The sequence below is a fragment of the Numida meleagris genome, chromosome 2, assembly GCF_002078875.1.
Source record: "Numida meleagris isolate 19003 breed g44 Domestic line chromosome 2, NumMel1.0, whole genome shotgun sequence".
NCBI lineage: Eukaryota > Metazoa > Chordata > Aves > Galliformes > Numididae > Numida > Numida meleagris.
Window position 1 is genome coordinate 48,517,369 of NC_034410.1, and position 26,774 is coordinate 48,544,142.

Consider the following 26,774-nt stretch of genomic DNA (forward strand, 5'->3'; position numbering starts at 1 on the left):
CACATACAGCCACCGCAGCTGCAGACACCAAGTTTCTCCTCGTTCAGGAAGCATGAGATAGGGTTTGTGGAGTATATCTAATCTCTTCAAGCTGTCATCCCACTTAAAAGTTGTTGAGATAAGGGTTGTGGAAAAGATCAAAATGTGAAACTTTTACTTTTCTTCATCAAACCAGTGGCTAAGATTGCTTACATGGATAAGTGCTGCAGGATTTGAGAGATGTAATACGCTACATACCTACAGGCAGTTAATCTTGGAGAGACTCTGGTTTTCATGAGTGTACATGTCTGAAATACAGCCACTCCTACTGCAGTATTTCTGAATGATGAGTGCCTGGGTGTTGATCTTTGCCCCTGTCGGGGCTCTGACCCAGGTCAAAGCTTTCAGCCGGCAGCCACATTTGTCTTGTGAGTGTAATCAAATGGTGAGAGACTGTAGAAGCTGTGGGGTGTGTGGGGTGTGGTTTAATCTTTTAGCCTGGGCTGCAGTGTTCCCCTGTATGGCACTTTGGAGGTTGTCTTTAAGGACCTGTGTAGCGCATGACAGCACTGTGTAGAACCTGGTCTATGTCTTTCCTTTTATGTTATTTGTGTTAGCATGGGTTGTGTTTCCTAACTTGACACAAGTGCTGCTGGGAGAAATATAGCCAGAGACACAGGGGAATGGGCATGTATTGCTTGCTGACATCAAAAGAGAGAGAGATTAACTTTTCTGTATCGCGTATCCACTTTCTGTGGAGCTGTGCAGGTTCTGTGAAGCAGAGACAGGACTCTTCCAAGCTGACAGGGCAGGTATTCAGAATTATATGGAAGACTAATTATCTTATTTTAATAAGAAAGATCTTGTAAGTCTCATTAATAGAAAAAAACACAAAGACAAGTAAAATATTTTCAAGCTATGCCTTTTTACAATCTGTATGTGTATCAGGTTTTAATATGTGAGGAAAGCACAAGGAAAGCAGGTGTGTTATGTCATCTGGGACTATTGTGCAAGAAATAGATTAAATTTTAAGAAGATATCACTAACTACTCTCATATTTACTGAGATAGTGTTGTGCTGATATGCTTTCAGCAATTTATATACAAATAAATATTAGGATTTTCAACTGTGTATAAATGCAGCAAATAAATCTTCGGACTTCCGGCTGTTTATAAAAGCAGTCTTAGGTCTTCCGTTTTATTCTTCTAAAACCATTGTTACCCAGGCAGTAGCTTCCAATTCAACAAACTGTTCTTCAGTCTCAATAATGTTCCCCTAAGGGAATGTATTTCAGTGTAATTACCTAGTTACTGACTTCATTGCCATTTCGTTTTATTTTGAAGATAAGGAAATTCAGTGCTGGATTTATATTGAAAATCATACAATTCCTTAAAATAATTTCATGAAAGTATACACTTTGAAGTATGAAATCGGAGGAAGCTTGTTTTTCAGTTCTCTTGTGACTGTGAGCTATACAAAGCTAGTTTATTGGAATGCAGAGGTATTTAATATCAAGATTATTTACATTACTGAGTATTGTAACTGGAGCACTCAAAAGTCATTGGACTTATTCAACTGTTTTCAGTTCATGGTCCCGCAGGGTTAAAAATGTGACATTTTTTTCAAACATTGAAATAGAATGATGGTCATTTTATTATTGCTTATGTTGGTTACCAACCCTAAAAAGGCTTCAGATATTAGACTTCCACGGTGTGTTATTTTTAGATGAGGAGACGTTATTTTTAGGAATTTTAACAGCTCTTTCTGCTCTACAAAATTGATCTCTAGGCTCTCAAGGCTGTTAGAAATCATCCCCAAAAATATACCTTATGTTAATTTCCAGTACTCTTAAAAAGAAAAAAAAGCAAACAAAATGAAATAGCTGTACTTTTCACTTTTTTAACCTCTGATCTAAAGCTGCTAGTCAAAATATCCTGTCTATTTTCAGAAATATTTGGAAGCTGGAATTTAAGGACTTGAATGTGAATTGGCTCCTCTAGGAAATGAAATAATCCACCATAGATTAACTATCATTTTTCAAGGGCTCAGATGTGGGGTGGAAAACAGAGATCTCCACTGTGGTGTTCCAATAAAGTCATTTACCTGACTGAGATCTGAGTAATAATTCAGAGAATTATTTTGGTTATACTTATATATGATGTGTCTGACTGTAGCATGTAGAACCTTTCCTTGCTCAAACTGTTAACCCACACCAAGTGAAAATATCATGCTGATAGATGGAAATACTGCCTATACTGTGCTTGCTGGGATAAACAACCTACACTGTATCTTTTAATATGATAAATATTTAAATATTTTATAATAAGCTAAATAACATTCAGATACTTTGCAGCACGTGGAAATTGGTCCACGAACATGAAAAATGGGTGAACATTGTGACCTGGAGATCAACAAGGAAATTTCCAAACCATGCGAACTTTCCCAGCTGTAGACTTAAGTATATAGTGACATTTCAGTTTCTCATTGTATGTTCAGTGATTACTGAAGAAGAAGAGTTTGAGAGATTATTACACTTCCTTTGTAAAGATGATGGGAAAATATCTAATCTCTTTTTATTGACACAGTAATTGTAAAATTAATCAAATTCAATATTTCTGTTATCTCTTTAGCTTTTATATTCATAAGACAAAACAACACTGAAAAAAAAATTCATCAGTGTAAGCCTTCATTCTCATGACAGTTTATTTCCTGGAAGTGAGATGGAGTTTAAAAAAACAACCTACAAATTGTAGCAAAGCAGAACGCGTCACCCACAAGCTCTAGTGTTACATCAGATGCTTCTTGTTATTCTGCCCTCTTTCTTTCCTCCTTATGGCCAATAATTTGGTGGTATTTTTCTTTATCAACCTAATATTTTCTCAGTTCTGTGCATTGCTCTATCCTGCTCTGAGTTGTTCTTAAGATTCCAGTGTGTATATGTTTGCAAGCGTAAGTTGGAGAACTGAAAGTTCCACATTGACACGTGGCAGCAGTGGAAGACATGACTCAAAATACTGAACTGCAAAAAAAGAAAATTTAATGGTTGTGGAGCCAAGCAGGACATATAAACTGTTGGTCTTTGGGTGATTTCTGCTGGACTGGGAATTTAAGTAAAATATAAGGTGAACAGTGTAGAAAATAGGAAGGAACTGAAGTCTGGAAGAGGAATTACAAGATCCCAGCCTAGATGCAGTGCCTTGAGGCTTGTTGATTCAAGTGGCAGCAAGTGGCAGGAAGCTCACCTAACCACAAGCTGAATAAATTTATTTTTTTTTTCTTTACAATGGCAGGACAAGGGCAAATGGTTTTAAGTTGAAGGAGGGAAGATTTAGGTTGGATATCAGGGGGAAGTTCTTTACCAAAAGGGTGACAGCGTGCTGGAATAGGCTGCCCAGAGAGGTTGATGCCCCGTCCCTGGAGGTGTTCAAGGCCAGGCTGGATGGGATCCTGGGCAGCCTGGTCGAGTATTAGATGTGGAGGTTGGCGGCCCTGCCTACGGCAGGGCGGTTGGAGCTTGATCCTTGAGTTCCCTTCCAACCCAAGCCATTCTGTGATTCTATGAAAATGCTCTTGTGTGGAATCATGCAGGGTAAAGAGGGATTTGTACTTCTTTTGGAGGCAGTGTTTTAAAAGTACTCCCTTTAGGATGCCTCATGCTGAAAGCTTTTCCAAACTGCTGCCTATCCTCTCTTACATTTTCCATACAGAATGCATGGTATTTTGTGGTTCACTCCTGCCTGTATTGTCTCTTCAGTTACACTTAATGCACTTAATGTAGTACATGAAGTAATTTTGCATTGTCTCGACTCCCAGAATAGTCAGTCTGCCCTACAGCTTCCATCTCTATCGGGACTGAATTCAAAGTTTAGTTTTGTGTGGTTTTCCCTGAATCAATACTCCTGAGTTCTATTTAAAAATCCATTCTTCTCCCCAGAATCATGCATTTCCAAAATGACCTCTAATAGTGCTTTCACCAGCCTACCTTTGAGGAAGCAGATGGTGTGCTCTCAGGGCTCAGTAGGGTCCACATACAGCTGAGCCCATCTGGCACTGGAGAATGCTCTCCTGTATTGGTTACTCAGAGCACTCAGCACAAGCAGGCTTTCTGTATCGCCATGAAATGTTTCCCCTATTTCTCTATGTTCTTTATGTTACCGGTGCTTTTAGATTCTGTATAGTTCAGTGCAGCATGATGTAAAATTATTTTCAAAATAAATTCCCTACAGTGGTGCTCTGGAAAAATCAGTATTGCAGTAGGGTCAGCAGTGACAATAATAATAGTAATTATATAGCAATAACATCCTAGGATGTAACTTCATGAGGGTTTTGTTCAGAATTCAGAATCTCACACACCTTAGCATGCTTCATGCTGCTCCCTGCTGGACTGCAGCTGATTAACTTAAGTATTTCTTACCAGCTGGTGATTGGGCTAGCTTGTAGCCAGTAGGCTGAGATGAGTTTTCTGCCTATGCTAGTACTTACACAGTAGGTAGGTACTCTGTTTTGTGTTTTTCAGTGCTGTTACAGTCCTGGCAGGAGGAGCATCTTACTGAATGCAAACAAGTTATATTAACAACATGGTGAAATAGAGTCTAGGGTTTTTTGTTGTTGTTGTTTGTTTTGTTTGGAAGTCCTGACTTCACTGAGCAGAATCCAACACTTTCTCCCCTATTTTTTTTTGTTTCATTTTGTTTTGTTTAATGTAAAAATTTATCCTGACTGTAGTTGGAAATTCACTGGGACAACACTGATGGTGAGTCTGAACCTCAAGCAAGTTTTGTTGCAGGTATCACAAGTGCTTATGTAGTGATGTCAGCTAATATCCCATACAAATTCAGCATTTCCACAAGGGCCATTGGTAAATTGAAGTAAAATATCGTAGTTGGACTTTCCATCTGTAAAAAACAGTTATGAAAGTGCTAATCCTAAAGAATGCCAGACCTAGGGAGAAAACTCTTTCCAGAGTGCTACTTATAAGTAAAGAAATTGGAATTTATGCCTAACGTGTAATTTCATCAGTTCTGGGCTTTGAAGTAGATCTATTGTCCCTTTTAAAGGAGTGGGAACAGCACAAATACGGTTTTATCCTCTTCGTTCCTAAAAGAACTTAACAGAGGCCTCCTTAGCCCTTCCCCTTTGAATGTAATGTTAAGTTTTCTCAGGTGCACACTTCTCACACCCGCCTGATGCTGACAACAGTGTAAGGCTACATGTTTACAAAGAAGAACTTTCTCATGACTAAAACATTAACTGTTTTTAAATCTGCGTGTCTTGTTCAACACTGTAAGGGATAGGGATGTAGTACAATTTTATATTTCCATTTGCAAAAGTTTGTTGCTTTCTTTTTCCTGCTTTTTTTCTTCTCCTCAAATACTTAATGATCTAAGTAGGAAGAGAGCTCCTCCTGACTATGGGGATAGCTCTCTTACACTTCAGCGCCTGACCATTGCATCTCCACATTTTTTGAAAAAGTGCCAAAGTAAAGAAAACACTGCAAGTGTAACTTTATGCGTCTGTAATTTGAAAGACAAGCGATGTTTACGTAGGAACATAGTTGGTCCAGATTTTGCACTGGAGAGGAATACCATATGAGCATGAATATTTTTGGTGTGCTTTCAGAGCATCAGTTCTGACTACACCTGTGTAAACCATAAGTCAAAAGAACATAATGTTCACAATCAGATTTTTCCCTCCAATTCAGTTTTAATCCACGCACATGAAGTTTTGTGGGCAGTTCTTCTGACAGTGGAACTTTTCTTGGCATTTTATGAATGTTTCCAGCTTTTCGGAGTGTCAGTGGTGCTTTTAGAGGCAGCTTTTCAAAGCTATTTTCCAAATATGGGAGAAAGTTATATGCTTTTTTTTTGGGTGGGGGGGATGGTTGAATATCTCACACATGTTCAGCTGGATAACATGGGTTTTCTCGTTTGCTGAGAGGTATGGGTGGGCTGACAGTACTGTTCTCTCACGGAGCCTCTAAATGCTGCAAGCATGGCACAGATGAAGCCTGGTTTCTTTCATGCCAGAGCTCTCTTCAGATTCTTTGTTGTGTAACAGTGGTGGTGAATTTGCGATTTCCTCCGCAGAGGTCATGTACGTTGGCTGTTTGTCATCACGCAATTTGTACAGACTTAATGTTTTAGAAAACTCTTTGGTGTTGTTTGAGATTGACTGATAGTTTCATGGGGTCCTGGTGATAGACGGAAAGTTTGAATCAGCATTGTTTTCTTAGAAAATGACGTTAAGAAATATCCTGTAGGCTGAAACTAAACTTTTTTTTTTTGCTTTATTGTTATTCTTACATGGAAACTCCTTTGATTAATCTGTGAATTTACTAGCTATTCAAAATTACTGTCTCAAGGGAAAAACAAACAATAATGTTTATTTTGGATCCTTTTAGATCCAGCCAATACTATAAGAGAACAGTAGTACATTGTTAAGATTAAGGATTTTTGAGGGATAAGTAAAACCTTCTGGGAGCCATCAGAGTTTTTGTATCATATAACCCAAACCTACCAAGTTTTTCTGTTCTAGTCGGAGACCAGGAACTTATCCTGAAACTACCACTACAATCTCGAACACAGTTCATGTTAGTTCATGTTTCCAAAAATGCCTTTAAAGGACAAAAGACATGTGATAACAACGAGCCTTTACCCAGTTGCCATTCCAGCCTCAAAATGTGTTTTTAAGAATGCTTCCTTGCTAATTGCTTAGCTTGCAGTGATTCATATCAATATCACTGCTTGTACCCAGTGCTTGACTATTATATCCTCACTGAGGTAAGCGGTGGCTTAATTAGTGTGTCTTGAGTTCTGTTTTGTCACAGTTGTAGATGGAAATATTTTCAGTGTTCATCTTAAGCTGGAGTAGCTTACTGTGTAAAACAAATGCAAACAGACTCTATGTAGCTTGAGCTCTAACCCCTTTTTTGCACTGCACAGTGGGGCAGAATGTGTCAAGGATAGGTGTCCAGCCTGTTTGCTTGCCTGTGGAAGCAAGCCTGTGCCAGAGGAGGGCCACACTGAGTGAACAGAAATTGTCTTGGGCCTCATCTAGAATATATAATGTAATTAATATTTATAAGTAACAAAACTTTTTAAAGATACTTTAAAAATTAAAACATAAAAAAGAGGGCAACAAACATAAAACTAGTGGAATATTTAACCTTATTTTTGTGAAACTAACGCATCAGTGTCTGTTTCAATGGAATGGTTGCAGTTCTCAGTGAGCTTCACAATGTTCATCAGAGATGTTTGATCTGATTTTACTTTCTGTGTTTCATCCTTGAAAACAGCTGCTCACAAATGTATGTGCTGCCAAAAAGCAATGACATGAATAAGGCATGACTGTAAAGTCAGGAGTAGGATAGGTCTTATAAAGATCTGGTAAAGCGACACGATCAGATTTTTATTTGAGATGTATGTCTGATTGCAGTTCTGTACATTCCATTTGAAAATTTGCAGGTGCTTTGTTTAAGTTGACTGAAAATTGAGTCACAAATATAGAAAAAATTGATGATTTTTTTGGCAGTCTTGAAACCTATTTTTAAATTCCTTTATAAAAATGGAAAGCACAGCTGCAAATTTTTCGCTGTTCACAGGTCTGTGGTAAGCCAGTGTATCAAAATGCATGACATTATTTGCCATAACTTGAGCTTGCCATAATTTAAGTTTCATTCTGAACACTGTTATGGTTTGAAACATGGCATAGTTGATTTTCACCTTGAAGACACAAGTTTAGCTCATTTAAATGAGCAGTCAAGTCCGCTGAAAAAACATACCGCTAATTATTTTATACTTTTTGTGAGCCTTTTGAGATGCTGAAAATGATAACATTTATCAGCACCACACAAATATTCTGGATATTTCTTCTGCAGTGAATATGTTAACTTATTACATTATTTTTCAGAATAACACAAGCCCAGGTTTAATAATTAAACAAGAAAACGTACATATCTGTGTAGTAACAAAAACTGCATGTATTCACAGGCACATAGGTAGGTTGAAATATTATCGGCAATAACTCTTTTTACTCACTGAGTGGTACAATCATGTGTAATTTGTAATACATGTGGGTTTCAGTTTGACTGTGTATATGTGGCAGGTGCGAGTTGTGGAGTTACCACTGCACTGATCCCTCCTGTCCATGCTGTTCTCTTGTCACCTCTGCAGTCTGTGCTTGAGCTGTGCACAATTGACTCATGAAAAATATCACTAAAAATTGCATAGTAGTTTCTAAAAGTTTATGATTTTGTGGGATTGCATTGCTAGCTGTCCAGGGCCACACGCGACCTGCAGGCTGTGGATTGGACACGCCTGGTGTAAACAGAATTCCACACTTCAATGACAAACCAGAAGAGCATAGATCCCATTCAGATCTGCCATTGCCACTTCTGACTTGAGCTGTTCAGAAATTTGCATGCTTAGCATGCGGTGTGGCAGGGGAGGCTGGAATGATGATTTTCTGGTTTAGTGCTGGTAGGTAGCCATGCATTATCTGCCTCTCTCTTGCTCCCCCTCCTCAGCAGAACAGAGGGAGAAAATATGATGAAAAGAACTCATAGGTTAAAATCATAGGATCATAAAATCCTTAGAGTTGAAAGGGACCTGTGAGGGCCATCTAGTCCAATTCCCCTGCAGTGAACAGGGATGCTACAGCTAGATCAGGTTGCCCAGGATCTTATCCATCCTCACCTTGAAAGTCTCCAGGGACAGGCCGTCAACCACATCTCTGGGCAACCTGTTCCACTGCCTCACCACCCTCACTGTAAAAGAGTTTTTCCTTATATCTGACCTAAATCTACCCTCTTTGAGCTTGAAACCATTTCCCCTTGTTTTGTCACCACAGACCATGTTGAAGAATCTGTCCCCTTCTTTCCTGTAGCTCCCCTTTAGATACTGAAGGGATTCTATCAGGTCAACTCTCAGCCTTCTCCTGTCCAGCCTGAAGAGCCCCAGCTTTCTCAGCGTTTTCTCATAGGAGAGGTGTTCCATCACTTGGATCATTTTTGTGGCCCTTCTCTGGATATACTCCAACAGGTCCATGTCTCTCCTGTACTGAATACTCCACATCCGGACGCAGTACTCCAGATGAGGCCTCACCAGTGCAGAGTAGAGGGACAGGATCACCTTTCTTGACCAGTTGGCTTTCTGGGCTGTGAGGGCACACTGCTGGCTCATGTCCAACCTGCCATCCACCAGTACCCCCAGGTCTTTTTTGGCAGGGCTGCTCTCAATCCTTTCATCCCTCAGTTTGTATTGGTAATGGGAGTTGCCTCCACCCAGGTGCAAGATCTTGCACTTGGATTTGTTGAACCTCATGAGGTTCACCTGGGCCCACTGCACAAGCCTGTCTAGGTCCCTCTGAGTGGTATCCTGTCCCTCTGGTGTGTAGACCGCACCCCACAGCTTGGTGTCATCAGCAAACTTGCTGAGGGTGCACACAGCCCCACTGTCGATGTCACTGATGAAGATGTTAAAGAGTATTGGCCCCAGCACCAACCCCTCGGGGAATAAGATAAGTACAGGAAGATCACTCACTGATTACCATTGTAGGCAGAACAGACTCTGTCTGGAGAAGATTAGTGACGGCGTAGAATGGTGAGAGCTGAAAGTAAGCTAAAAACACCTTTTCTCCTAGTTACTCTCTTCTGCCTCCCTCTTCTACAAGGAATGGAGCTGCAGTTGGTCCATAATGCTTTGTCTCTGCCACTCCTTCATAGTCACTCTGCCCCTGTCTCAGCATGCGATCCTTCCCATGGGCTGCTGTCCTTCCCAAACTGATCTTCTGTGGGCTTCCCACAGGCTGCAGCTCTCCAAGCACTGCTCCAACACAGCCCCATACCACAAGGCCCATCCTTCAGGATCAGATGGCTCCAGCAGAGGTCCCCACGGGCGACTGCTCCCTCAGACTTCTGCTCCACTGCAGGCTTCACTCGACAGGATGCACGTGGAGATCTGCTGTGCATTATGCCCATGGGGTTCAGTGGGACAGTCTGTTCCAGCATGGGCCTCTCCTGGGTTGCAGGGAACTTCTGCCCAACACCCAGAGCACCTCTTGCCCTGACCTTGGTGGCAGGGCTGTTTGTCTCACATATTCTCACTCCTCTCCCCCAGCTGCTGTTGCACAGCAGTTTTTCACTTTCTTAAATCTGCTTTCCCAGAGGCACAGCCAGCATCACTTATGGCTCAGCTCTGGCAGCAGTGGGTCCCTTTTAGAGCAGCTGGAGCTGGCTCTGATCTGACATGGGGGAGCTGCAGGGCTTGCCTCTGTGAGCGCACTGCCCACTACCCAAACTTTGCCATGTGAACCCAATACAGATATCACAGGAGCATAAATTGGGAAAAGCTGGGAAAAGGCAGGTCAGTTGTGCCTTCAAAAGTTTTGCTCTATTAGTTGAAGATTAAGACAAACTTTGGCAATTCAGTAACTTGCACAAATTCCTTGTTCTTTGTAGGGTTCAGCATGATTGTTTTGAAAAGACTAGCTGTCCTAATACACCTCTTCCCTTTCTCTGGTGCTCCCTTGCTGTTGTCATTTGACATGGTATTAGTGAAAACTTCCCTGTTCAGTACTGGACAGAAGGTCCTGAGAAGTTTTTAGCTAGAGCGCACCTCTGAGCATCCACGTTATGGCCATCGAAGTGTTAGTGTTAGTGTTCATCTAGTGTTCATCTAGTGTTTGCCATAGGAATGGCAAACCAAGCCTGGTTCTGACAGCTTCAGCATCTGTTTGTCCCATTTTGCAGTATTGATGTTTTTGTGCTATCTTACTGGTATAATGCAGAAATAGGACTTAGGAAGGTCAAACAAAGCAAATCACTGAGATCCTACTAGTGAAATTTCCACCAGTAATGGTAGAGCCAAAGTTGAGGGTGAGGCAGTAAAATAGGAAGGAAAGATGGGCAGAAACAAGGTAGTGTTGGTGCCAAGATATTAAGCTAATCCATTCAGTGATTTTCAGTCTGCCTGCTTAACAATATTTGAAGAATAAGAATTTACTAGGAAAACTAGGAAATCATTTATATGCAAAAGATTATTTGAGGGCTAATGCTTCCTTCCATCAGAGCCTGAGCCAGGAGAGTGTTTGGGTGTTAAAGCTGTGAATACAGCTGAAGTTCTCCATGCCTTTACAGCATGAGAGCAATGCTAATTGGCCTGCAGATATCTACAACCAAAGGCACTCCTCCATAACATGTGGGACACAACAGTGCATGCAGGAAATGGAGATGGAAGGCATATGACCCTGTCAAACAGTAATTTGCATAAGAGATTTATTTTCATAAACAATCTTTACAAGTTGTTTCTTGTTCTTTGTCTCATCTTAATGCTGTTATTCAAAGACACTTCTCATGTCTTTCTAACCTTGGGTAAGTTCTAGCAGATGTTTCTGAAGTGCTTTGTTTGTGTTCCATTGAGTGACTGCAGGAAATCTCAGGTGATCTTTGTTCCTTCTTATATGAACAGCCATGAATGAAATGTTTCCTACAATGTACTGTTTCATCAGCTGCACAATTTTCTTTTCACAATTTTGACTGCAAACTTAGCACTGTTTCATGTCTACTTAGTAATCTATTTTGTGCTACAGTGAAGAAGCCATGAATTTCAAATGTTTCCATTTCCTCAAGAGGTCTTTTCCTAGTCACACTCTCTAAATTTGGCCAATTGCACTTTTGGCCCATCAGTTTGTTGAGTACGTTTCATAGAATACTGAAGTTTTTCCATTTGTAATTTGTGATTTGTACTACCTGCAGCATCCATACTGACTGTTCTTTCTGTTTCCGAAAAAGAGAGGTTAGTTATTGCAATTAAAATGAGGAGGTAAAATTCCACCATGCAAAAGTTTATTCCTGGAGTCCATAAGTTGCTTGTATAGCATTTCTAGCTTTCTCTCTAAATAGAAGATGGAAGTCTCAGAGAAATAAGCATAGCTCAGAATCTTTCCTCTAACTTATTTTAACCATCAGTGCTGCTGTGGCCAGACTGGGGTTTAGGGACAAACCCAGATCATGTGTTTATTAGCAAACTTAAAAGCTTGGTTCACTAGTAGTAGATCAATGAAGACCACTATGTGGACAACTATTCTGAAAAAAAATGCAACTCTTTTCAGAGCTATTTTTTAACTGATGTCTTGTCAACCTCCAGCTTTCATGTTGTAATTGCCTCTTCTTGGTGTTTCTCTCTGAAGACTGTGATTCACTGTCCCTGGAGATGTTCAAGAAACATTTAGACATTGTGTTGAAAGATATGGTTTAGTAGGGTTATATTGGTGGTAGGTGCATGGTTGGACTGGATGATCTTGTAGGTCTTTTCCAACCTTGCTAATTCTATGATTCTATGATTCTCCTGCTAGTGCCTGGGTTAAAGAATCCTTACATGGTGGATATCTAGTTCAACACGTTTAACATGTCCAGCTAAAAGTTTCAGACAGCCTTGGTTTTCCAAACTTCAGCAAAAGGCAGAAGAGTGTTTGATGTTGACTTTGGGAACGGATCCCTCCAAAATAAAGATAATTAATGGTAGAAAAAGTGGCCGCGTGAGTGGTCACATTGGAACCACCAAGGGGGAATGATTTTGCAGAGTAGAGCAAACTTTGTGACAAGAAAAAAGAAGCACCATCTTTTTTTTAACAAGATTTGTTAATATTTTACTGGAAAGAGGGAAGTTGTGTGGAGAAAAGGTGTATTAAGTACCTAAGGTACCAAATGCATTTACAAAGTATTACCAGAGAAGTGTGGGGAACTCCTGAACTCTCAGAATGATTTCACAAGGCTACAAAAAGTGTGTAATAGACCTTAACTATGATGATAAGTAATATTTTAGCAGTGATTTAACACATTTTTCTGATTTTATACCAGTGATTCAGCTGTGTAAATGTCAGTCGATTAGCTTTGTAATAATCTCAATAAATATTTTGTCTGGAATAGAAATCTGAGGCAGAAATATGAGGAGCCACATGTTTAATGTGTCTAGAAGCCTCCGTGCCTGGATATCCAAATCTACCAAGGAGAGGTGTAGGCCTTCAACTGGAAAGGAAATTGCACAATTTTTAAACAGAAATTTAAATATAGCACCAAATTTTTGGTTCATATCTTCTGGCATATCTCTGGTGGGATCAGTGATGATGATGTCAAGTGCATACAGCTGCCTTAAGGATCTAGATGAACCTTAGGGTTCATTAGAGTAAGCAGACATAAAAGAAGTAAAAAAAGCATGGCCAGCAGGTCAAGGGAGATGATCCTGCCCCTCTGCTCTCCACTGGTGAGGCTTCACCTGGAGCACTGCATCCAGATGTGGAGTCCTCAGTACAGGAGAGACATGGACCTGCTGGAGTGCGTCTAGAGCAGGGCCACAAAAATGATCCAAGGGTTGGAACATTTCCCCTACGAGAACAGGCTGAGAGAGCTGGGGCTGTTCAGCCTGAGAAGAGAAGGCACTGGGGAGACCTGATAGCATTAGCTAAACAGTATCTAAAGGGGGCTGTAAGAAAGAAGGCTTTAGCAGGGTCTGTTGTGATAGGACAAGGGGAATTGGTTTTCAGCTAAAAGAAGGGAGATTTAGACTGTATACAAGAAAAAGGTTTTCTTGTGATGAGGGCAGTGAAGCACTGGAACATGTTGCCCAGAGGGGTGGTGGATGCCCCATCTGTGGAGACGTTCAAGGTCAGGCTGGATGGGGCTCTGAGCGACCTGATCTATGGTAGATGTCCCTAATCATTGCAGCGGAGTTGGACTAGATGACCTTTAAAGGTCCCTTCCAACTCACACAATTCTATGATTCTGTGACAAGTTTTCGAAAGCCAAACCCAAGAAAGAGCTTTGAGGAGTGTACTGTTGATCTGTGCCTGTCTATATATAGCTAGTGGAGTGTAAGTGAGTTGTAGTCTTTATCTTGGTCTCAGGATGTGCTGATGACTGAGAGTTATCTGAAAGGAAGCAGCCTGGGAACAACTTCTTCCTTTGTTTACTGGACACCTCTGAAGGCAGGGCATGCTCCTGCCTGAACTTCGCACCATGTATGCACTCTGCTCTGCACTGAGTGTGGGTTTCTAAAAGCTGCTCTGGAACATAGTTGGTTTTAGGAACTGGAAAGTGTGAAAAACTTACAGACTTTCTCCTGTGGATATCTTAATGATAACAGATGGGGGACAATTAAGACGACAATGAAATATTTTGGTATTAATCTGTTTAACTCTCCCTGATTTCTGCAATGAGCATTAAATAGAGAGCTGGTGTGGACCTCTGACATACAGATTTGCAAAAGCAGTCTGCTAGCATCATTTGGAAGAATAGTCTTGTTCAGGGATCAAGCAATGTGATAATTGTGGTTTCAAAGAAAGAGATTCAGTCTGTATAAAAGAAAGAGGAATGCGTCATTGTATGTGTCAACAATAAACTGGCAATATGTGCTCAGTTGCCTCAAACAGAAGTCTATACAGCTCATCTCAGGTACTTGTTTTTAAAAATGCAAATTGAACATTTGTGGCCATCAGTCCCTAGGTTTGTGTCTGAGATTTCATAACTGACGTCATTTTTATAAAAAAGCTCCAGTGATTTTGAAAGGCTGGGTTCTGGGAGACCTCATTTGCTGCCTTTGGATTTTTATTTCAACAAGTTCAGGGATCCTACAGTTTCACTGTTGCATACTCATGCTTCTAAGCATTACAACATTATTTGCTGTATTTATTTCTTTATTTATTTGGCATTCAAAAAAGAAGGATATTTCTGGACACAAGAGGAAGGCCGAACAATGACTTGGGAAGCACAGGTGTGCTGTATATTCTAGTGGCTGCTCGTTACAATCATATTTTCTCTCCTCTGGAAGTTGTCACTTGAATTTTTCTGCACAAAGGCAATAAGAAAAGAAAACTGTCCGGTCTAATACAAACCCGTTGTGTTGTGGGCTGCCAGTTAGTGTATTTTCTGTTGTGTTTAAGGGTTCCTGCTGAAGCTGTCTTTCTAGCTTGGTCTATTCCTCAGTAGTTCATACCTGCTATATTTGCACAGCCTTAGACTGAGATGTGGCAGACAGTGGAATGAATCGTGCTTGCTGTTGTGAAGAAGCACCGTGAGATCCTCAATGACTTTCTGTGTGTTCTGTAGCTGTCTCCCCAGCCTGCTACTTGAATGGAGCACCAGAGGGTCTTTGATGCACATCATGGAGGCTTTTGTCAACCCAGCTGACTGAGACTGTTGCGGTGAGGTGTACTACAGGCAGTCTGCTTTTGTTCCTTTTGGGCAACATTAAATATCACGTGCATTTGTTCTACGGTTTCTTTACACCTCAGTTGGATACCATCCCGGGGCATCTGACAGACTTTCTATGTGATTGCTGCTTAGCTGGTCTGCACAGGATCTTGAACTGTGGTGTACCCCTGGAATATCAGATTTCTTGAGTTTGTACTTTGGAGTGAGATAGCAGATGTGCACCTATTTCTGTGCAGCGGTGTTTGAATAGAAACATGGTTCATTGTACGGTGAACATCTGTTTCTCAATCTTATTCATGAATTTCCTACTGTTAATTATGGTAGTTGGCCAGAAAAGGGAAAGGAATGCATACCATAGATTTGTTTTGTCTCTCAATTCAGCAGATTTTGTCTTCCCAGCTTGTAGTAGCAGCCCTTGGGCTTTTTCTACATGTAAACTGAAGCTGGAATTTATGCAATTGGGTCTACTCAGGAATAATTCTGATTACTATCTTGTTAATTTCTAAAGCCTGTAGTTTATTTTATTTACTTTTTTTTTTTTTGAAAATGAATTTGAGTTGGGCATCAAAAGAATGTTATCACAAATGAGTTGGTTTTGAAATCAATCTCTTGGTTTTTCAATGGTAGTTTGACTAACAAAAGTTGCATAAACACAAGCTGGTAGCATAAGGTGCCTCTTATGCAGACTTCTGGAGTTGGAGTGACAAGGATTTGCTGAAGCTGAAAGTGCTCCACATGAGTGTCTAATTGTGATGGCATTCCGTCCATAGGAACTCGCAAATGCCCTCAATCAATCTCATGTTCTGGTTTTAGCTAGTGAACCTCTGTAATGAACTGGGCAGTAAATAGCATCCCCATCCTAAAGTTAATGCTAACAATATTTTGGAAAAAAATATGTATATCTAAGATAAATCTTAACATCATTAGTCATGGATTCTTATGTGGATGTAGCAACTTGTATTCTTATCCCATACGTAAATACAAGACCTTTTTCAAGCATGCCCACTTCCATTGAAACCTGGTGGCATTTGCAAGTGAAGGAGATGACTGAGTGGCAGAAAGTTACTACTCAAGAAGAGGAAGAGGCCAAGAGATCAAACCCAATTTCTTGCAGAATGTATTAGAAGGATCCCTAATGTTTACAGGGAACCCACAAACTGTTCTCTCACTGAGTGCAGTGCCAGAATGACACTGCAATTAGGCATTACATGCTTAAGGAAACTTTGTGAAAAATTTCCTTTGTCACAATTTCTGATCAAAATTTTAAAGATTTATTCCAAAGCTCCTGGAATATGAATCCACCACTTAACAACCTGGTGTTGTGTTACTACATACACCAGTTTTTGTCAGCTGCAGTAAGATGTTGTCTCCAAAAGATTCTTGTTCCATGTATTCTGGGTACATCAGTAAAACCTGAAACTTTCTAACTACAAAAGAGTTGAAAAGGGATATTTGCCTTCCTGGAATACTTCACAGCTTTCCAAGCAGTTACGGTCCCCCTGTTGGGATCTCCTCTCTGCTTTCAGTGCTATCAGCCTAAAGGGATTCCTTTAAACCAATGCAGAGTGTTTTATTTTCGAGGCATATAGTTCACTTGAGAAACTACAATTTACCTTCAAGAAGTCAGTACAGAGCTCAGAACTGTTGTGAACAACAAGCTGTCTTATTTATGTGGAACTGTAGCCATGGAATGATTCCATGTGTCCTGGAGAGGTTTTGTCTGTTTGTGCATATGAACTATGTATGTCTTTGAAAGGAAGGAAGAAGGACACATCTTTTCTCAGACTAGCGCAGAAGGAAGCCAGTAGCTCATTTTAGTTGTCTGTGTCTTAGTGAGGGAGAGAGAAGTTTTGCTGTAAGTTGTATAAGAGTGGTATAAGAAGAAAAGATTGAGGTGTGGTGTTGAAAATGTGCAGCAAATCACAGTCTTAAAGCTTTGAAAATAGACATGGAGATGAGCCGTGCAGCTTTGCAGACTTCACGCTGGTTGAAGGAACCTGCCCCAAGTATTCAGACAGTCCATGCACTTTGCATGTTAATTGGAGCTGACTGGTATCCAGACTGCGCTGGTGTTAATATTCTCTGGAGTGATATGTAATGCTATTTTTAAAAAAAATCAACGTCATAAAAGCATGCCCTCTAGCTAAGGGTTATTATTTGTACACAGATTCTGTTATGAATGAAGCACAGAGGAGAATGCTTGGAGCAGTTACTCAGAAATTATATGTTTCAAGAATACTCTGAAAACAGCTTCACTTTTTCCTGTTATTCAGTTTGGATTTAGAGTGGTTTGGGGTCTTTGAGCTGTGTAACTTTCACAGGCTAGGTAGAGTTCATCAGTTTCTTTTAATTTATTTTCTGTCTCCCTGAGTCATAAGCACAATGGTGAATGTTTTAGGGAAACATTACAAGAGAGGGAACGGGGCTGTGGAATGGCATAGGCTTTGGCTAACCTCTCACCATCACTGAAGAGCCATGCTGCTTGCTTTACACAAATATATTGCTCTGTGGAGTTCACTGGACTTATTTGCAGGTGCTGGCTGAGGTTTTTATGGTGAATGCAAGCAGATATTTCCCTTGGAAAGGCAGTGTGGGAAGCCATCTTCTGGAAGTGGCCCAGCTTTTCAAAAGTTTACACCTGCATGAGCTGTCTGTGGGCTCAGAGGAAGTTAAAAATGCTTACCATTGCACAGGGCTAGGCTTTTCCTTTGGGCAGTTAAGATATTATTCCAAGGAATAAAATAGGAGATAACTGTGCAGAGAACAAGGGCTCTCAGACTTTTTCTGTAGTATTTGGCACACATTCACGGGGAATTTGTGGTTTGGATATCACAGAGAATTTTTGGACTGAATATCACAGAGAATTTTTGGACTGAATATCACAGAGAATTTTTGGACTGAATATCACAGAGAATTTTTGGACTGAAGGAAATAGCTTCCCTTGCAAATCTCATTTAGAAAGGCATTAGCTGTATCATTATAATTAAACTAGTAGATTTAGAGCTAATATCATACAACCAGTGGTTCTCTGTAGGTGCTTTGCTGGTGACCGTAATTTGAGAAACGCTTGTGGTGCGTGCGGTGATCTTAAAACAGTTTGATGTTGGAGATTGTTGACACCTGCTGTCTCCTTTTTCACAGTAATTGTCTGGACTTCAATTGAACTGGGCCCAGCAGAAATTTTAGTTCTGATACTGAAAAGAAAAGAAAAATAAACAATGGAAATATAGGTTCTGAACATACTAAAACAATATTTTAAAAACAAAACAGAACAGAACATGCTTTGGTTCAAAAAAAAGTGTTTTGCTCATAAAAAATAGGATAAAACCATAGAATTTTTAAGGTTGGAAAAGACCACTGAGATCACATAGTCCAACTGCCAACCCATCCCCACCATAACCGCGTCCCTCAGTGCCACAGCTACACGTGTCTTGAAGACCTCCAGGGAGAGTGACTCCACCACTTCCCTGGGCAGCTCGTTCCAACACTTGACCACACTTTCTGAGCAGAAATGTGTCTTAATATCCAACCTGGACCTCCCCTGTCACCACTTAAGGCCATCACCTCTTCTTCTATCACTAGTTACCAGGGAGGAGAGGCTGACCCCACCTCGCTACAGCCCCCTTTCAGGGAGTTGTAAAAAGTGAGGTCACTTGGAGCTTCCTCTTCTCCAGTCAGTTACAATAAAAGCAACATAAATAATGATCTTGTTTCCTTCCATTTAATGTGATAATTGTGTTGTCATGTTTCTTTTGGGAGACTGACAGTCTTCTCATTCTCCTGAAAGTGGTACATGTAACTGGACCCAATTCATTTTCTGCCATGACTAGTCTATGGAGTAAAGAGAGGAAGTCAGACTCTTGCGCTCTGTTTCCATTGCCTTAGTACAAGTTCCTAAAAATTAAATGTGTAAAAAGTTTGTGGTAATGTTTTTAAGGTAAAATGGTTTGCTGAATTTGGTTGAATTCCAGAATTACTTCACCCACCCTGAAATGGCATTTTCCAGCTAATAAATTTGCCTGGATGCCCTTCATTCGGACAGCCTGGCCTTAACTTTGTGATTGAATTTAGGACAATTTCAACCAAATTAAGATGTGTGGAATGCACTAAAGATAATCTATCGCTGGTCCTTATTTAGTAGAAGTAACTGGCAGCAGGTGCTGTGACTGAATGAGTCAGGAGTAGTTACAGATAATGGATGGCAAAGCAAAGACAATGTAATTTTTTTTTCACATGACAGCAGCTGATCATTTGACAAGATTTTATTGTAACAACTGTACTTCAGTTTTGCTGGATGATTGATGCACACAATACTCTGCATAATCATCCTCAGTGATGGATGTTGGTGACATGAGGCAACAGTTACTCACTGTGCTGCTACTGAACATGAATTTTGAATGACTTGAGGCATAGAGCTGCCCGGTCATTAAATCAATGAAATGAAAGTCAGGAGGAGCCCAAGATAATGTTCTTCCTGTAGCATTAACTCCTTTGGCTCGTGTACAAGCAGTGTTTCTGATTAATGAGGTAAGGGATCACTTCTCTAGATTCCCCACATGTGGGATGCAGGAAGAAGAAGGCTTCTGAACCACTGCTTACTTTTGTTCTCTCCCCGTTCTGTCATCAAGAATGAATTAGTGAGGAATACTGTTGCTTTTTTGACAGCAAACAAGCAGATGATCTGATCTGCCCAGAGTAGGCGGACCCCTCTTGTTCAAGGTTCTTCATACATCTGAATATGTAGTTTTGTGTCAAAGGTACCAGTGCCAGTAGAAGTGGTGTTTACGTGACTGAGCTAGACAATCAATTTTTTTTTATGTTTTTTTTTTTTTTCTCTGCAGCCTCAGTGTTTAAGGGGTGGGGAGCAGAAGGAAATCTAGATGGAAGTTGCTGTTGGTGCAGTGCACATGGGCAGTCTGGGTGCTTCTCAGCTCAGCTCAGCCCAGTGGAAACTGATTTTAATTGAAAGCATTGATACCATGGCAGCGTTGCCATAGCAAGGAAATACAGATATTCACATTGTATGAAGAACTTCATTTATGTAATTGTCTAGCAATTTGGGCTCCAGATGTGATAAATCAAATGAGAGACAGGAGTTAATTTAGGGCATGAGCTGTGAATTGTTCTGTGGAACAGGTTATCATTCTCCTGGGGCTGAGGCAGACTAGTAGAACTAAGTAGAAGCCAGATTTTAGATGACATGGCTACAATACATTTCTGCATCGTGAGCAGGACAAACAACTTGTGATTTCTGCTGCATAGTTGAATGTGTTTTTGAACGTTTATTTAACTGCTGTTTCATGAGGATGAAGGCACTGACAAAAATGTTTTAACATGTCAAATTTTTATCCCGTGGTCTTTTAAGGGAATGATAATCTTCTAATCCGAAGAATGCACCTTCCTTTTTTCTTTAATTGAGATTTCACTCTTCTACATTTTCTTCTCTTTCTTCCTCTTTTTTTTTCCTAATTCAGCACAGGAAATACAAAATGAAGGAGGGGAAAATACAAAAGAAAATAGCGCAAATATGTTAATTATCTTTGTCATGGGAGAAAAAAAATAATATTTTAAAAGGACATCTGCACAGACTTGTGTTTTTAGAAAGTCTGTTTCCCCCTAGTAAAAACCTAGTAAGGAAACTTCCATGGGTTCTGTTTAGTATAGATGGGATAGTCTAAAGAGACTTTGTGGTCTAATGAAAAGGTGTACCTTTGCATGTAAAGCAGCCTTCATCAGTGTCTGAATTTATCCACAGATAGTGCTCATCATGTTACTTGATTTCTTTCGTCTGGAGAGTGAAATCACCTTTCATAACTCCTTTTTTAAATTCCAAATGATTTCTGTTTTAACATACTTCAGTATGACTAGGAACTGTCACATCTCACTGACTTATTTGAACCTAAATATAATGTGGTGTTGTTTAATGCCAAGGTGACTGATTTTTTTAAAAGAGTTCTGTGGTCTTCCCAAAGCTTACCTATGCCAATCATGTATGCTAGGTGTCATGCTGGATCCAGTTTTTTACTGGTTCTCACTCTCAGACCTGTTTCTCTTTGTTCTAATCATTTTTTATTTTCCTCCTTCTAGGTTGCGATCTTTGGTAAAGCAGCTAGAGAGAGGGGAAGCTTCAGTTGTAGACCTAAAGAAAAACTTGGAATATGCTGCGACAGTCCTTGAGTCAGTATACATTGATGAAACTAGGTGAGTGAATTACAGATACTCGTATTTGTCCTCTAGGTAGTACCAATTACACAACATTGTAATGTACGCATCAGTTGGTGAAGTTGTTGTAGTCATGATTTATTATTCACAGAAAATATTATTTTAATTGTTAAAATGTTGTTTTTCTTGTAGACAGATCTTCAGTTCTCGGTCTAAAAACTTCTCTGAGTTTCACGTGGCAAGGGGGAAATAAAAACAGTCATAAATTTTACATACATTCTCTTGGAGAAAGATTTTCACAACAATTGTTTTCTACTTTTTCTGAAAGGTTCTGTGGAAAGTTCAAAATTCGTACCCCTCTACTTCTTCTGAATAGAGTTAGATCGATTCACTTTTATCAAGTATTTGAAATTTTTTTCTTTGAAATCTTTTGAAATTTTTTCCTTGAAACTTGAAGTTTTTTTACTCAAGTTTGTGATACAAATAGAATCATAGAATCATAGAATGGCCTGGGTTGAAAAGGACCATAATGATCATCTAGTTTCAACCCCGCTGCTGTGTGCAGGGTCAACAACCACTAGACCAAGCTGCCCAGAGCCACATCCAGCCTGGCCTTGAATGCCTCCAGGGATGGGGAACCACAACCAAATAGACAGATAAGAAATTGCAGAGGAGTTTGCCTTTCTGTTATGTGCTGTTACCCCAGTGTTGAGTCACCTCAGGTGGTCAGATTAGAAGATAGGACTGTGTGATGCTAACTGGGAGGTCAGACGTGACTCATAGTGATCTCTGAAGGGATGAAAGGTCTGCAACAACAATGAGCTGAAGATGAGGCGTGAGTGGATGATTATGTAGTTGTGCTTCACAAGACTGATAGTTGTTTTTTGTCAGCCTAGTAGTGAGTTTCACAGTCTAGCATCTAACTATACAAGAGAAGAAGCAATCTGTTGAAGACTTGCAGAAAGAGGTTTCGTTAGGCTTTTATTAGAATAGATGTGTATTTTTTTTTGGTTAATGGTGTTGCAGTGGTCTCCAAGGCAGTTTTCTTACCCTGTGTTTTCCTCCCTCTTCTAGGCGTTTACTGGACACAGAAGATGAGCTCAGCGACATCCAGTCTGACTCTGTGCCCTCAGAGGTCCGGGACTGGTTGGCTTCTACCTTCACACGGCAAATGGGGATGATGCTCAAAAGGACTGAGGAGAAACCCCGGTTCAGGAGTATTGTCCATGCAGTACAAGCTGGGATATTTGTGGAAAGGTAAAGGAACATGTAATTAATTTGTTCTAGCAGCTGCTCATGCACTGCCAATTGCACCTGCAGTATTGAGAAAAGAGGACTTTAATATGATTCTAATGATGTTTCTACAAAGATCTGGTAGGAAAAAAGCTGCTAGTAGAGTCCAACCTGAAGCAGCAGATATGGATCTATTCTTAGCATAATACAGATATAATAGCACAGGTGAAATAATTTTGACAGTGTATACACACCTCTGCATAGTCCTAGGCCAGGACTCAAAGTTTTTAAAGTTTAATCAGTTCAGAACAGGCCCTACCTTGCCTTTTGACCTTTGTTGCCTATTTTTTTTTTAATGAAGAAAATATTGTATCATGGTATTACTGGCCTGAATCATATAGCACATATATAGACCAAGACTGATGTGAAAAGTTTGGAGATCAAGAGGGGATTTCAAAAAATCCATTGAGTTCTCTCAGCCTTTTCAGTCATGATTTGCATCAGAACATACTGCTAAAACTAATTTCATTTTCTGAACTCTAAAACTTTTAGTCATTTAAATTTGGACTCATTTCCATTCCTGCCTTTTCTTCTCAAGTAACCACTCTTCCCTGATGTTTTCTCGGAGCAAGCAGGAGGGCTGGTACATGGGAAGCAGCCAGCAGACTTCAGACAGCCAATGCCAGGTGTCTACCGCTAAGCTCAAGTCAGGAATTTGAGTGCTGGGAGGGGCTTCCATGACACTGTGGAGCACCTTCCACTGCTGATCAGAATTGCACTGACACCCTAGCAGCTCTCTGCATAGGAGAGTCAGTGTATCAGACAGTGGACCACAGGCCACACAGATGCACAGGGCCTCCTTCCACATATTTATTGCTGATTTTTTGTTATTGCTATTGTTATTTAATCTGTATACCTGAAAACTCAAGAAATTGCTGCATGTGATGTGTGCTGGGAGTGCAGCAATAATGGTGAGGCTAACAGGACAGCATCAGCTGTCATTTCTCCCTGGGAAGGATTCCTCCCAGGTTTGACAGGCTATTAGTGAATTAACCCTCGCTCTCAGTGAAGGACTTGCTCGAGAAGGATATAAATGAATGGCAGAAAGCTGGCTGTAGGAGGCTGTGATGCAATGGATTTGCACAACTGTGAAATGAAAGAGGAAACGTTCAGATGGGAAATGGCACCAGCGGAGGGTTGTTGCTCTCCTGAGCTAAGGCAGAGGGCCTTTGCCTGAATTGTCTCTGAAGGGAAAACTACTGGGTCCTGGCAGGAGGGGGTAAGAAGTTCTGTGATTTAGGCAGTGGGGGAGTTCTTCAAAGGGGCGTGGCATTTTTCACGTTTGAGAGCAGAACGTGGCAAAGTGAAAGGGAAGGACTTCACACATGGTCATGTCAGATGGGAGAAGAAAACTTTCCGTCATTTCTTTTTACTCCTGTGTTTCTAAAGTGCAAAACAGGGTGAGCTGTGGAAAGACATTTGATCAGTCAGTGTTTGTGAATACACTAAGGCTATGAAAAACAGTTTGGCCTGAAAACGAATATAAAATCCAGTACATATTTAAGTGCATTGTTTAGTATGGTTGCAAATGTTGATTATTTCCTTATTCTCTCTCATACACACCCAAAGAACACCCAAAATATTTTGTACTGATCTTAAAAAAAAAAAGTAGGGAAAAGTAACAGTTGTACCGAACTGCAGTTGATGCATACTACAAATGATTTCTCAAGTACATTCAGAATGAGCTTGTGTGCTGGACAAGCAAGAACTACAGAAACTGAAAGGACAGTGTGGTTTGCTGCAGTGGAAAATGGGGAACATCTTATTTATTTGAGTGCAGCCCTTTCCTCTGATGAAGATCTCGTATTAACAGATTCTTTTTAATCTCCAGCCTGGGGACCAAGGTGTGAGATACTGGGAAGTGTATGGCCTCGGGTAAGGCTCTACTGTAAAAGTGGTGTAGAGAGCATGTGTGCAAGCTAGGAAGAAGGAAGAAAAGAAATTGTAGTTAGAGTTTGCTGGGATATACAGGATCTCCTGTAAGAGCGTGTTGCTTCGTAGTTGTTGTATTGTTTAATTTTATTTATATGTTGCCTTATCTATTTTTCTTGGTAGAATGTACAGGCGGACATCCAATATGGTCGGTTTGAGCTACCCACCAGCTGTAATTGGAGTGCTAAAGGTAAGCACAACAAAAAGGTGATGATGGGAGGGCACTGGTGACATTTTACTTGGGGATGGGAGTCTTATGCCAATGACTTAGTGACATGCTGAAATCAATCACAACTTTGCAGAGGGAAGAATGAAAATGTGGGTGCAGAGAAATGGAGAAGGAAATGTATCAGTTGCTCTGAGAGAAGGGATTTTCTAGCATTGTTCGGGTTCAAATCTTCCAGGTGACAATCAGCTTTGGAATAATAATCTTAGAGTTTTGAGATTTCAGATGAAAAATGAAAGGTAACAAGTAGTCGGAAAACAGTAGATTCCTTTCATGGGGTTCTTGACTTATGCAGGGTAACTATGTCAGTAGCAAAAATACAGGTTAGCCACTAACTATCTCCACAGCAGCTTTGCAGAGGTATTTGTGCAGATGACAACTTACGTGTGGTTCAACCATGGCATGCAGTGCTGAAAAAAGGCATCATCAAGAATGTGTACAGGGGCATTCCTTGTAAAGCTCGTGAAACAGTCCTTCTGATCTATCTACACGGGAAACATACACAGTTAGGGTACTGAATCCTTTTCATTTTCAATAGTACAACTTAAGAAGATCAGGAGGATTCACAGAAAGTCCAGAGTGCAACAAGAATGATCCAACATGACCTTCATTTACAAAATCAAAGCATTCATTCACAACTTTTTCCAGCTGCAGGTTTACATGTGTAATCCTGCAAATGGGATCTAATTATCTTTCTTTTCTTAGAACTACAACCTGTGGCCAGGTTATGGGAGAACATACCTATAATGGTACCTCTTCCCCTGAGTTCCTCAGCAGTAACAGGACAATGCAAGACCTGTCAGCTATGCTCAGTGGGCATAAACCTCACAGAATCCTTCTTCCCTTTCCATATTTTGAAGATATTAAGGGTCATAAGCAGAACCGACTAAGCTAGAGTGAGTTGGGCACCTGAATATCAACGAAGGCACTGACTAATTTTGCTCAGGGTGAAAGAATGCCATCTTGGCCATTCTAGGATGTATTTTTTTCAAAACTATGTTGGGAACAATTGTCTGCCTGGATTGTCTTGTGGTAGGTAATGAATGTGGCTTAAATGGGAATGGGTTGTTTAGAAGAAGTGGTCTGTCTTTGAAAAGAGACTTTGTCTTAAATGTCTCCATCCCGTCTTAATGGGAACTGGTACCTTTCTTGTTTGTTTTAGTCCAGTGCAGCCAATTAAAGACAAAAGAATACCCAAACTTGCAGCTGTCTGACTGCTTGGTGGGCTCTGTAAATCGTGCAAAATGATGTAGAAATGTACGCACATATCTCTTCAGCTGATCTGGATTTCCATAATCAGTATTCCCCTCAGAGTGAGAACGACAATGATTGAGATGCCACTGACTGAAAAGTAGTTTGTTTTTGAGTGATGTGCTCTTTCTTTTGCTGCGGTGACCAACAGGATGCCTTCCCTGAGTAACCCAAAACTGTGGAATCATCTTGAGAAAATGAAATAGGTTTTAATGAAAGAATGAAATGCTACAGCTTCTTGAAAGTATGCAAATAGAGTGGTAGCCATACAAGTCCAAGGCATATTTTCTCTCACGTTTTCAGTGAATGAGATTTTTTGGCAAATTTGAATGGCTTCCACAGCATCTCTTTCTCTCTGTAAATATCAAATATTGATTTTTATATTGCAGTAGAGTGTTTCCTTTCTGCATGACATGAGTGTGATGATATAAGACCTACTGCTGAAAAAGGGATGATCAGACTTGGAGCAGTGGCCTCACATGCCGTTCATATGGCTGTGAGAATAACCGATTGTATTCATTTACCCAGTAAGTGGTGATCTGCTAGTCAGTGGTGCAGTACTTGAGACAGAACTTAATATTAACAGAACAAATGGCAGAAATATTCTCCTGCTTTAGAAATGATTTTTTTGCAGCCTTTTCTGATTCCCATGCTGTCATGGAACTATTTTCTTGGCTAGCTAATATGCAGGCAAGAACACAGAAAATGTAGTTGCTTACAAAGTGA

General features: G+C 40.4%; 1 protein-coding gene across 10 annotated transcripts in view; it reads left to right on the forward strand.

The window, feature by feature from the left end:
• The window catches only part of PDE1C (phosphodiesterase 1C), a 317,833-nt gene that overhangs the window by 216,585 nt on the left and 74,474 nt on the right, over positions 1-26,774 (forward strand). For all 10 annotated transcript variants that reach the window (XM_021385552.1, XM_021385547.1, XM_021385545.1 and 7 more), the window contains 3 exons: positions 21,272-21,385; positions 22,421-22,603; positions 24,695-24,761. In XM_021385552.1, the coding sequence (XP_021241227.1) occupies positions 21,272-21,385; positions 22,421-22,603; positions 24,695-24,761 (364 nt within the window). The remainder of the gene's footprint in view (positions 1-21,271; positions 21,386-22,420; positions 22,604-24,694; positions 24,762-26,774) is intronic.